We start from the raw sequence: 12,507 nt of genomic DNA on the forward strand, positions 1-12,507 counted from the left end.
AGGGCCAGGATCGGGGCCAGCGCCCGCTCCCCCGCCGGACAGCGGCTTCACCTACCCGCCGGCGAAGAGATGCACCAGGGTGTCTCTCTGGCTCATTCTCGTCGCCTGCGCCCGGGCGGGAGGGAGAGCTGCCGGGCGCTTCCGCCCCACGCTCGACCGAGCCGCTCCTTGCGGGGCTCAGCATAAATACGCACCGCGGCCGCGCGGCTTCCTGCGGGGAGAGGGGGGCAGGCCGGCGGCCTCGCTCCGCCTCCCGCTCGGAGCCGCTGCGGCAACCGCCGGGCGTGGGGGCCTTCCTCATGAATATGCAACACCCCCCCCCCCGGTAAGCAGAGTCCGCCATTGGCTGGAGGGGTGCGACGTCACCGCCGCGCTCCGCCTCATAAGCTGAACGAGGAGGCTATTAGTGGCTGTCTCGAGGCGGCAGCTGTGAGCGCGTGGGGTGGCTGTGAGGGGCCAGGCCCTCCGGCGTCCGTGCTGTAAACGCCTCTCTTGGGGGTCTCCGCTCCTTTTTCCCTCCCTTCCGGCGGTGTGCGCGCGGAGCTCGCTGGGGCCCGCAGCCGCGGGCTCCCCGCCTGAGGCGCGGGCTGGCCCTGAGGGAAGGTCACGTGCGGCAGCTGCGGAAAACAGGGGAAGAGAGACGTGAAAAACGATCCCTGGGCCTTCAGTGCCCGAAAGCAGTGGTGTCAGCAAGGCGTGCAGTGGCCTTAGTTTTTGCATTATAGGTCATATCCTCAGCGTGAAATGCATATTGGCTTTTGCAAAGCGAGAACATTGAAATTTGCCTAACTACTGCATAAGCTACATCCCGAAAGGATGTTTGCCTCACTGCCACTAAATTAGGCCTTAAGGTGGGAAATATGTAGTTGATATATTCCAGGCATCAATTATATTTTATAGTTTGTAGGCAATAAATGGGCAGAAGCAGAATATATAGCTTCTTCTGATGAGATAAGACATCCAGTAACTCAAGTAATTAAAGGATGTGTAGATAGATTTGTGAAAACACAGAAAAACAGACATGGACTCAAGGATGAGTGAAACTGAGAACACAAGTAAGAAGATAAGGGGTGATTTGTTAGCATGAGAACAGCATTTTGGGGGTCAAAGATTATTTGACATGAAAGATACGAGAAGAACAAAGGAAAAACAGAAGTTTAACATGAAAATACTGAAAAGTGCGACTGGAGGAAAACGACAGGGTTAAAAGTGCAACCAGAGGAAGACTACTGACTTCATCCCTTGCAGATCCCCGAAGGCCCCTCCGAACCACAAGAGACGCGCGCAAGTGGGGGTGCTCTGGTGGAGTTATGTTAATAGATACCTGAAATATTAAAATAACCCCTTGGAAACGCCATGAGCACAGTGTATGAAAAGGCGAGTTCGGGTATAACCGGCGTGCCTCTGGTTTTGACCATGCGCCCAGCGCTGTTTGCCTTTGTTCTGTAATAAACTTGTAAAATTCATTAAATTCAGCATGAGTGCATTTCTTGCACAAAGCCACTGAAGCCATGCATCTACCCAAAGAGTCACCCAAACGTTAACTCCTTGGGAGTGTTTCTGATGTGAGTATCATGACTCACTGGATGACTTTTGTCTTCTGTTTCTTCAAAAATAGATGGGTAAGGGAAAATAAATACTGCGACGCAAGAAAATTCTTAACATCACACGTAAAAACCTTGTCCAAGTCAACATTTTGAAAATCCAAGCACCTAAAAGCAAATAAGTGACTAGTTAAATTGTCATGAATGTCCACGTAATAAATACAAAATTCTTCCAAAATATAAGGAGCTATTTCATAATAGCACAACAGTTTTTATTCTCTGTATTAATAAAACAAGCATGCATTTTGAAGCAGTCATTTCTTAAAACAAGAAAGCCTCCTCTGAGAAGATGAGCTGATGTGGAAGACACAAGTAAGCTAGAAATGTAATATGAAATTTTGCAAGAGTGGTGGGAGTTGAGGAGGAGGTTGGGTGGGAGAAGGCTTGGAGAAATGCGAGATGTGGAGGTGCTGGGGGAAAAAGTGGTTACATTGAACTGAGACAAGTAAAAGTAGGACAATGATTTTGCAGGGTGTTCTGCATTGCTACTCCACACAGCATGTAGTTGAAACTAGTGAACAAATGAGTGAGAATTGTTCCAAAATAGAAAGCCAGGCAAGACTTTCAGAAGTCTGTAGTATACGTACATGAGACATGTTAAACTTAACATTCAAAAAGTGAGAAAGGATCATGTGCAGCTTGGCACAAGGTGTCACACGGGAAAGAGTAAATATAGTCAGGTTAATTAAAACAGATAAATTATTCTGAGTGCACTGGAAAACTCTACGAGTGATTTTATTAAATGCTGCATGAAAGATAAAGGGTCATATGCCAAATACTTCGTTTGAGGTCATGAGTCCAAATTTTTTCCAGTTCCCTCAGGAGCTTAAGAGGGAACAGAAGATGGGTTTTCTGCAGGCCATGTGATGCCATCCAGTAAGCATATGTCCCAGTAAACTCAAAAGAATATTAAATACCAGACAAAGACTCTGCTTTATTCTGTCTCTGTGTAGGGGACGTCCTAATCAGGGAGCTACTAACTTGACCTGACACTTATGGCTTGCACTGTGACAAATGAAAAAATGCGATGATTTTTATGAATGCTTATTGAATAGTAAGAAAAAGTAGAGCTATTGAAATATCGTATTTATATTATTAGAAGCTTTGTAATTTAAAAAAAAAAAAATCTTTTTATAGAAACTTTAGATATTCCATTGAAACATTTAAAAGGCCTGAACTGAAATATTTTCAATTTTTATTAGGAGTCTGAAGCACTCTGATTCAAAATTATTTGCAGGATTTCTTGAGAACTGTCTTTAAGAATACTTTTTCTTCTATTCTCCATGCTAGGCTGGACTGCATATCCCATAATGTTTGATGGATATGGATTCTTACAGAGCATTTCCCCTTTCATCCATCAGGGAGAGGTAAGTGTGGAGAGGAAATGCCATGTGGGATCACACTTGACAGCCCAGAACATAAATAAGAGCATCCAAATTGCATGAGGTCCCATTTTCAAAAGATCTTATTCATCTGGGTCTTTGTAAGATTCTATTTTTTCCATAATTTTATTGCAAGACCTGCATAAGTCTTCTACTGAATCCTCTGTCATTTTTACCTCTTGTTTCTTCAGAAATAATAAAATAAAAAAACAAACATTCTGTTGGGTTTTGGACTTACTTTTCCTACCTGCTTGGTGTAACTAAGGCGTGTAATAGGACTCAACAAAGTTGCAATAAGGGGAAAAATGCATGACAAGAAATTAAGCCCTTGTTTCTATGTTTTCTAGCTCTGAATTTTTCTCAGGATACCATCCACATAGCATGTGCTGCACTTTTCCTCTTGTAGTCTTTGAACAGAAAACACCCTCTCTTAAATTTCATCAATGGCTTTCTGTGTAAAAAAGAGCAATACAGAAACTTCTCTACCTTCATGATGTACCTATTTTTTCCTGTTCTTTTATGGTAGCTTAAGGTGGGTTAATATATTTTTTCCATGCAGCAGAATTTCTGCTGCTATTTTTCAATTAGGTTTCTAAAAATTGCATTTGTCTTTCTATTCGGGACTACTGTGTTGCATTCTTCCTCTTATTATTACGGTTGTAATAACCCTCGGTTTTTCCAATATTTATATGACAACATTACACAAGTTTAAAATACACAGGAAATGAGATCATAACTCCACTTTTGAAACATAGATTTAGTGTAGTCATGGCTCTGTTTACCCTTTAGTGTACTTTAAACAAGCACTTGCTATCTTTTGCCAGTGCCAAGGTTAGCCCTTGTGAACCAATAGAAAACAATTCCCCTGTGAAATAGTATTTGTACTAAGCAACTTATTTTAAAATATTTAACATTCTTAGACACTCTGTTTATCTAAGTGATACATTATTCCCTTTCCTAACCAAGCTCACAGAAATATATTTTCAGCCTTCAAGAAATGTGAAAACAAGGTTTATTCAGCTGGGAGTTTTGATTCTGAACCATTTTAATGCACTTCTTTCTCCTTCTACATCATTTTCCTGCTGTGAGATAAAATTATTTATTTATATCATGCTGTAATGGATGTATGTATTACATGGTCATGTGGAGAAAGGGAAATTTGTATCCCTGGGGGACTTGAAAAGTAGGAAGGATCCTTCAGTCTGACAAATTCCTCAAGTTGGTGTGAATGAAAAAAACAAAACAAAACCAAAACAAAATAAAAAAACAAGGCCCAAACCCCTTTCATGTTGATGAATGGAGAAGTGAGGTTGGGGAACAGAAGACAGTGACACAGAGCTCACCTAAGGCCCTGGCTCAGGCAATAACATATGAATAAAGCATGCTGTCTGTGGCCTGTGGTGCTTCTGAGAGCTGGAGGCAGAGGTCAGCCATGCTTTCAGGGCCTCGCAAGGCACAACTAATGTTATCAACTTGCCAGCCCTGAGATGCTGAGTAGTGAGATGGAAGAAACCAACTTCCCTTGACCAAGGCAATCTATGGAAGTTGCTCAAAACACAGTAAGAGGCACAGCTGTGGTATGCTGCTTTTCCTCTTCCTAGGAACTACTGTTTCCTAATCTCTTTTATGCCTTCTTCAAATGACCATTCCATCCACCATGCTCTGTTTCTCTCCAATCATGATGAAAAGCTAGAGGAGATTTCTTAAGGTACTCCATCTAAATGCATGTATTCAGGAATTATAAGATGTGTAGAATTAAAAATTACAAACACTCAGAATTCAAGCCTGTGAAGTTAAGTTTTTATTCACTTCCTTTAGTCTTCCTAATACTCCAAGAGCATATAGAAGAATGAATGAATGTAGACTATTCACAGAATTGTGGCAACTAACTTCATTTTCTCCTTTTAAAGTATTTTTTATTTCTAAGAACTCAACCCATACAATTTGAAACATTTTCAGAGCACTTTTCATTTGGTAGAATACACCATATTTTCTTTAAATTTCACAAAGTAATATTTTGTGTACTCGCACTTGGTGTGGGCTATCCTGAGGATGTGAGAGGTTCTCCTTTGTTTCTTTGAGAAGGAATAAGATTGAGCATATCATCTACTGCACAGGGAATGAGGTGGGAGTAGAGAAGCAATATGCCTGCTGAAAGGCAGGGTTTTCCAGGGCTTAAAACCATAGGCACCCTGTTGCAGGGCCAGAGTCAGTACAGAGTTACAAAGTGTCTATGCCTAAAGTGTTACCACAGATGGTTGTGTTTGGGGTTTCCAGGGGATTAAGTACCAGGAAGCTATCCCATTAGGGAATCCTTGCATTTGAACTTTTGTAATGTTCCCCTCTCATGGATGTCATTACAGAAGGAGGCTATGCCTGCAATTTCCACTGCTTTCAGCAGTAATATTATTAGGAATGTTATTTCTGATGTATTTATTCTTCATCTGAATACAATAGATTTTCATTTCAGTCAGTCATGTATAGCATTTTTGGGCCCAGAGTTATTCTCCTTCCTTTCATTATAGCATACATAGCACAGAGCAGGCATGTCCAAAAGGTATTTCCCAGCACCATTCTTAGCTACTTGCCTCCTCCAACTACTCTTTAGATCAGCTAGGCAAAGCAAAATGCCTGCATCTTGGAGGGTGAGAGTAGGTATCAGTGGGAACTAAGATGGGCTTGAAGGTTCATATATGTTCAAGTCTATTTTCACTGCCTTGTTGGTGAAAATAACAGAGAACTTGTCTTCCTGCACAGTCTTTGTGCAAGTTAGTGGGCCGTTGAGCTGATGAGGTCCCTTCATGTTTATCACCTGCATGTTTAACAACTACCTTTCTGCTTCAGTATCAATTCATTTACAGTGAATAGTGGTTAGTTGTGAAGTGAAGAATTGCAAAGAACAAGGTAAGGATTACAAGCTAGATCAATTATAAGAAGGTGAAAGACAAGAATTGTGTTCAAGAGTTTTCCATTGAGGTTTTTTTGAGCAGTAGGCATGTTTTCATCAACTTCTACAGAAGATTTATCAGTTTTGTATCAGAACTTAAATACTGAGTAGTTCCTTTGTGGAGGAAAGGTCTAAACTAAGCTAAGTGTAAACTTGGAGCCTTAGAGTGCAAGAGTCCTAGATTAAAGAGAAGACGGAGATGCAGGTGACAGTTTAGCAAGTAAGGTGTCAGAGACCACAGATGGTTCTGTGTGGTAAAAATACTAAGCAGCAGAAGTTACTTAAGAACCTAATGAGGAAATTGGTAGGATAAACAAAGTGGGAATGGCTAAAGGTAGCTGGTACTGCAGGGTGAGCTGCAGGTCAGATGAGGTACACACAAGTATGCTAAGTGAGATAAAGCCTGAGGACTTGGTGGCAAGGAATTGTGAGTGGGGTGTTACTCCAAGGGGGAAAACAGTGAGCTGCTCTCGCTAGGAAGTTAGGAATGAGACTTTAAATTACAACTTTTGTGCTTTGGAAAAGGAGTAGTGGGTGACTAGGGCTTCCTGTTTTCATACAGTTTTCTCTGCTCCATTAAGTGCATTTTTAAAAGTAATTTGATTCAAGATTTGTGAACGGATGAGGTCATTAAACAGCCAGCATCAATTTCCCTATGTGTCTGGCTGAGAAATGAGACTTGACCTAGTGTTTATTAATGACACTGAGAAATTGAACTGCTTCATTACTGCTAATGAAGACCTAGCAGAAGGGTTAAATTTAGATGTAAAGTAAGCCTCTGGGAAGAACTGGATGGGTTTCTTTAGTAGATGGTGTATGAGATCAAGAGGGTTTGTTGTTTGGGTTTTTTTTCATTTAAATACCGTTTTCCTGATGGTTTATCTAGTTTGTTTCTATAAACTCTTCAAAATGGGGGAAGATGATGGTTATGCTTTCACATACAATGTTCTTTTTCTCTCTGCTAATATATTCAGAGAGCTTTTCAGTGAAGGGAACTTTAGTCATATAAAACCCAAAATCTTAAGATTGTACCATAAATAACTCATTTTCTGACTTGTGCGACTCAGACTTGAGTGATAAATACCATCAACATAAATGATGAGATTAGGTTTTTTGTTGCCAGAAATTGGACATATTTTAAGTTTGGATCTGGAATCATAGCAAGACTTTACAAGGAACATTTTTTAGCTCATGAAGTGTACTGATTCTGAAAGTGAATAAAAAGAGTGTGTTTGTACTGGTCTTTTGAAATTGTAGGAGTGAATTTGTGTAAAGGTGTAAAGTTGGAGGACCTCTACTCCATCCTAGCTAAAGCTGACCACTTAACTCTGAGAAATTAAAGAAGTGCTCTGATTTTATTAATACTCTTCTATCAATCTGTATATGAATATATTTTTAACTCCATTTCACAAGTTAGTACTTGCAGAATGAGAGAAGTTGGATGTTTAACTGAAACCATTCAATAGATCACTGATGGGTTTAGAAATAACCTTTTGACCAAAAAGGCCAGCAGGGATACTGTGGTAAACAGCTTCCTCTATACTTTGTGTAGGCCTTTTCTTGAGAATGGAGCAGCCTTTGTTCCTTGAGGACAAATATATTTGTATGTCTATTGCTCGGTGGCTTGTTTATCTGAAGTTTGTAGCTTACAGAATCTCTTTAGAACTATCCAGAAGATAAAGCGGAAAAGGACAGGGAAAAGGATAATAAGTAGGGAAAAAAAGAAGAGAGGAGCAGCTGATCTTCTTCTTCAAAAAAAAAAAGGGGGTGTAGGGATATCAATGGCATGAAAATGAGGACTGGGAGAGTGGTATATGTAAGACTGAGAAAGAATAGAAGGCAGGACGATTTGCAAACAAAGAGTGAAGGCAGGTTAGGTCATAACAATACTTGAAGGTGCTTGTTAGGGAAAGTATAAGCCCTATGTGTTGAAAATTGGATTTTAGAATTGGGAACATCCAGGTACTTACTGGAGAGACAAGGAAGCAGTTAATTCTATTGTACGTGGCCCTTGTGAGAGCTGTGGAGAACACTTTGCATGACTTAGGCTGTCAGTTTTCAAGACAGGTGTATTCAAACTGAATCAGGTGTACAGAAGAGCAATTCAGGGTATCTGGAGAATGGATGGCTTATATCAGAAAACACTTAAGAGATTTGTTTTGTTTAGGCTGGGCAAATAAAGGCTAAGACAAGATATGATTGCTGCCTATAAATACGCCAAGGGAATAAACTACAGGGACCAGAAAAGTAAAATACTACATAAGCTAAAGGTCAATATTAGCAGAGTTACCAGAGGTCATGAATAAATCCAGGTTGAAAAGAAGTGAGTGGTTTTCTACAGCACTTGGAGTCTACAGTGGAAGATTTAAAGTGCTGTATGCACCCTATGCTCAGATGAGTCTCAAACTGTGACAAGACAGGTAAGGTTACCATGTGAAGGCATCCTTCTTTTGAAAGATGCAAATCCATCATGCAATTCTGCTTCAGCCCATCTCTAAAGCATGGGCTTCTGTCCTTACCTTACTTTGAGAGTGGTGCATAAACCATGTCCGATGGATCAGAAATTAGCTTCCTGATGTCAAAAGTTTAAAAGATTTGAGAAATTTACTCACTCCTGAATAGAATGAAGCAGAACCTCTGCCATTTTTCATGAAAAGGCAGAAGGAAGACCAACTCATTTAGAAAAGGTGAATGTGTGACTGCATAGGTTTTGCACAGCTGGAGTAACCACAACCAAGGAACTTAGTACTACTGTGGTTACTAACTGCATCTCACTGTTGTATTTGTTGGAAAAGGCTGGGTATAAGTGGAGAGGAGGGATCACAGCAGCACATGTTGGTCTCTGTGGTGTGTTGGCCTTTAAGGATTAATGTAAGCAGCGTGATTTGGACAACCGAGCAAATCCAACCATCTTAGACATGCATGGAGGCTATAGAAGTCTTTTCAGGCCACTAGCAGTTGCCTAGCGAGTCAGCCACCTTGCTGCCCTCACTTGATAAATGTGGCTTAATAATTAATTTCCATCTGGAGATGTTATTTCTCTAGCTTGTCTAAACCTGGACAAGGAATTTCCTGACTCAGGTGTACATTAGGGAGCTAAGCTTCATTATTGGTAATGAACCAATGTAAGGAAGTATTGCAAGGAGGCTTTCCTTTTTTTTCAAGAGATAGTACATTTAAAGTTTTGGTTCATATTTGTACAGTATAGTCTTTTTTCCTGGGTTGTACCCTGGATATTAAGCATATGACACAAAGCTCAGAGCCCCAGTTTTGAAGTGTAGCAACTATAACTAAAATGAAAACTGTTAGATTAGCTGCTGCTACAAATGGAGGATGTTGAGCATTGTTGATAGGTTGTTTATCATAATGAGGCAAATATTGCTTCAAATTTTATTTTCAACATATGAGGTCTTCATTATTTTCTGCAGGCTATGGAAATGGCTTGCCATGTTCCAGATTCTTCTGACAGTCTCTTCATTTACTTCCAGGAAGCGGGGGGCAACAAAGTTTGTTGTTTTGTTTTGTTTTTTTTAAAGTATGATAGATTATCACATTGTCGTTGATCTTCTGCCCCCAAAACGACCTGTGGGAGTGATTCTTTGCCTAGAAAAGGCACTTGTAAGAAACTGAGATAACCTACTTACAGTGTAAGCAATGCCAGTTTAAAAGATGTTTAACAGTGCAAAAAATGAAATTTATAAGTTGATCTGTTTTATTCAAGACTTTATGGAATACTGATTTACTTGATCTTTGAGAACAGCTCAACAAGATTATGATGAGCAATTAATGGTAGCTCTAGGACAGGGCATCAGGTCAAACAGATGAAATCCTCACTTGTTCTGGAGTTTATGTAGCAGATGTAGGCTCATGTAAGTTCTAGGGATACATCATGGCCCCAGATACAAAGCCCCAGTAACTCTTCCTTTCTCAGAGCTGTTTCCTCTCCTGTGAAGCACAAACTCACCTTTTTTCTTTTTTTTTTTTTTTACCTGTTCTCTAATCAAACATAATCCAATCAAATTACATATCTTCCCTTATTTCTTTGAAAATACTCTGGAAAACCTTTTGCACATTCTTTGTAAGTTTAGACACAATGAGCTTCAAGTAGTTGCATTCATATCATGCTGTGAGTCCCTTAGCCTTGGTGAAACTGCAGCTTGCATGAATTTGGCCTTGTGGAAACAGCAGTGGTTTTTGTGATGTGATAGCAGTGAGGTCTAATGGAGATGGTTTTAACAAGTTACTCTTTCAAGTCTTGACTGGACTTGGAGTTAGGTTGTCAGTAACTGTGGTTGGAAGAACTATATTTAATTTTTATCTATGAAAAAGTGATGAGGAAATTTCATTGATTATCTTGATTTCATGATAAAAACGTATGTCTAACAGGATGTACTTCTCCCCATAAATGAAGTAGAAATTCTGTATAACTGTCGTGGTTTCAGTCCAGCCGGTAACAAAGGACCACGCAGCAGCTCGCTCACTCCTCCTGCCCCCCTCCGGTGGGATGAGGAGGAGAAGCAGAAAGGAGAAAGGAAAAAACAAACGGAACCCCGAGGGCTGAGATAAGGACAAGTTACTGGGACAACACAAAAAAAGTTACAACAACAACAACGGTACTAATAAAAGAATATACAAAACGAGTGATGCACAGTGCAACTGCTCACCACCCAGAACCCGACACTCCGCCACTTCCCCCACCGAAAGCCGAGCGAGAGAACCCCCCCAGCCTGCTCCCCAGTTATATACTGAGCATGATGGCACACGGTATGGAATAGCTCCTGGGCTAGTTCAGGTCAGCTGTCCCAGCTGTGCCCCCTCACCTCCCAGGTTCCTGTGAAAATTAACTCTATCCCAGCTGAACCCAGGAAAAGAACCCAGCATGATTGGTGACCTATATTTCAAGCCCCCTATTTTTAATCATACTATGAAAGTTGCCATCTTTCTTTTTAAAAAGAGTCTTTTCAATTTCCATCTGTCAAGAGACAAGAATTTCTGCCTAAGAATATACTCTTTATTCTTTCCCACAACATTCTTCCAGTTATATTTGAATGTTACCTTAATTCTAGTTTGCCATGTGAGTGAAGCAGCAGTCTATTACACATTCACAAAGCCATCTGTGTGTGATTATATAATATACATGTGCTTCAAGTATCTCCAAACAATACAAATGTTCCCAAATACCAGCTGTGTAGTACAGTACTGACTGTATTTCTTGTCCTTCATGTTCTGAGGATAGATCAGTAGAAGTTTGATTCCTTGTCTGTTACTGTTTTATCCAGACTAGAGCACAAGGTTGAAGTTCTGAGATATTTGGCCACATTTTCACATGAAGTGGAGTCTGATGGGAGGTGTGCTCTGTAACTTGAGGTTTATGTCTTTCTTCCATTAGAATAGATGTTTTGAATTATTTTTTTTATAATTTACTAACAGTTACTATAAATCAAGTTCTAGTTACTAACAACCACCTGTTGTTGCAAAGAAAGGAAGGAATAGCCCAACTGTAATAATGGTACAGACTTTTAATTAAGAGAGTGGGTGAGAAGAGCCTCTGTATTTGAACTTTATTTTCTTTAGAGGTGGGAAAGTGTAGTGGGTTGACCCTGGCTGGACACCAGGTGCCCACCAAAGCTGTTCTATCACTCCCCTCTCCTCAGCTGGACAGGGGAGAGAAAATATAACAAAGGGCTTATGGGTTGAGTTAAGGACAGGGGAGATCACTCACCAATTACCATCACAGGCAAAACAGACTCAACTTGAGGAAAATTAACTCAATTTATTACCAGTCAACCAGAGTAGGGTAATGAGAAATAAAACCAAATCTCAAAACACCTTCCCTCCACCCCTCTCTTCTTCCCAGGCTCAACTTCACTCCCAGATTCGCTACCTACCCCCACCCAGTGGTGCAGAGAGATGGGGAATGGGGTTTACAGTCAGTTCATCACATTATTTCTGCTGCTTCATCATCCTCAAGGGCAGGACTCATCACACTCTTCCCCTGCTCCAGCATGAGGTCCCTCCCACAGGAGACAGTCCTCCATGAACGTCTCCAATGTGGGTCCTTCCCATAGGCTGCAGTTCTTCACAAACTGCTTCAGCATGGTTCCCTTCCACAGCGTGCAGTCCTTCAGGAGCACACTGCTCCACTGTGGGTCCCCCACAGGGTCACAAGTCCTGCCAGAAAACCTGCTCCATGGGCTCCTCTCTCCACAGATCCCCAGGTCCTGCCAGGAGCCTGCTCCAGCGTGGGCTTCCCACAGGGTCACAGCCTCCTTCAGGAACCCACCTGCTCCAGCATGGGGTTTTCCCTGGGCTGCAGGTGGATATCTGCTCCACTGTGGACCTCCATGGGCTGTAGGGGGACAGCCTGCCTCAACATGGTCTTCACCACGAGCTGCAGGGGAATCTCTGCTCCGGTGCCTGGAACACCTCCTCCCCCTCCTTCTTCACTGACCTTGGTGTCTGCAGGGTTGTTTCTCTTACATGTTCTCACTCCTCTCTCTGGCTGCCATTTCTGTGTGCCCTGCAACTTTTTTTTCCTTCTTAAATATGTTATCACAGAGGCACTACCACTATT

At 41.3% G+C, this 12,507-nt stretch overlaps 1 protein-coding gene across 1 annotated transcript in view; it reads right to left on the bottom strand.

Annotated features, from left to right (window-relative positions):
• The window catches only part of SLC25A36 (solute carrier family 25 member 36), a 33,871-nt gene extending 33,649 nt beyond the window's left edge, over positions 1 to 222 (bottom strand). The window contains exon 1 of the mRNA XM_069792084.1: positions 56 to 222. Coding sequence (XP_069648185.1) covers positions 56 to 96 — 41 coding nt within the window. The 5' untranslated portion in view covers positions 97 to 222. The remainder of the gene's footprint in view (positions 1 to 55) is intronic.
• Between the last annotated feature and the right edge of the window lie 12,285 nt (positions 223 to 12,507).

This window comes from Haliaeetus albicilla, chromosome 9 (assembly GCF_947461875.1).
Source record: "Haliaeetus albicilla chromosome 9, bHalAlb1.1, whole genome shotgun sequence".
In the NCBI taxonomy this organism is placed as follows: Eukaryota; Metazoa; Chordata; class Aves; order Accipitriformes; family Accipitridae; genus Haliaeetus; species Haliaeetus albicilla.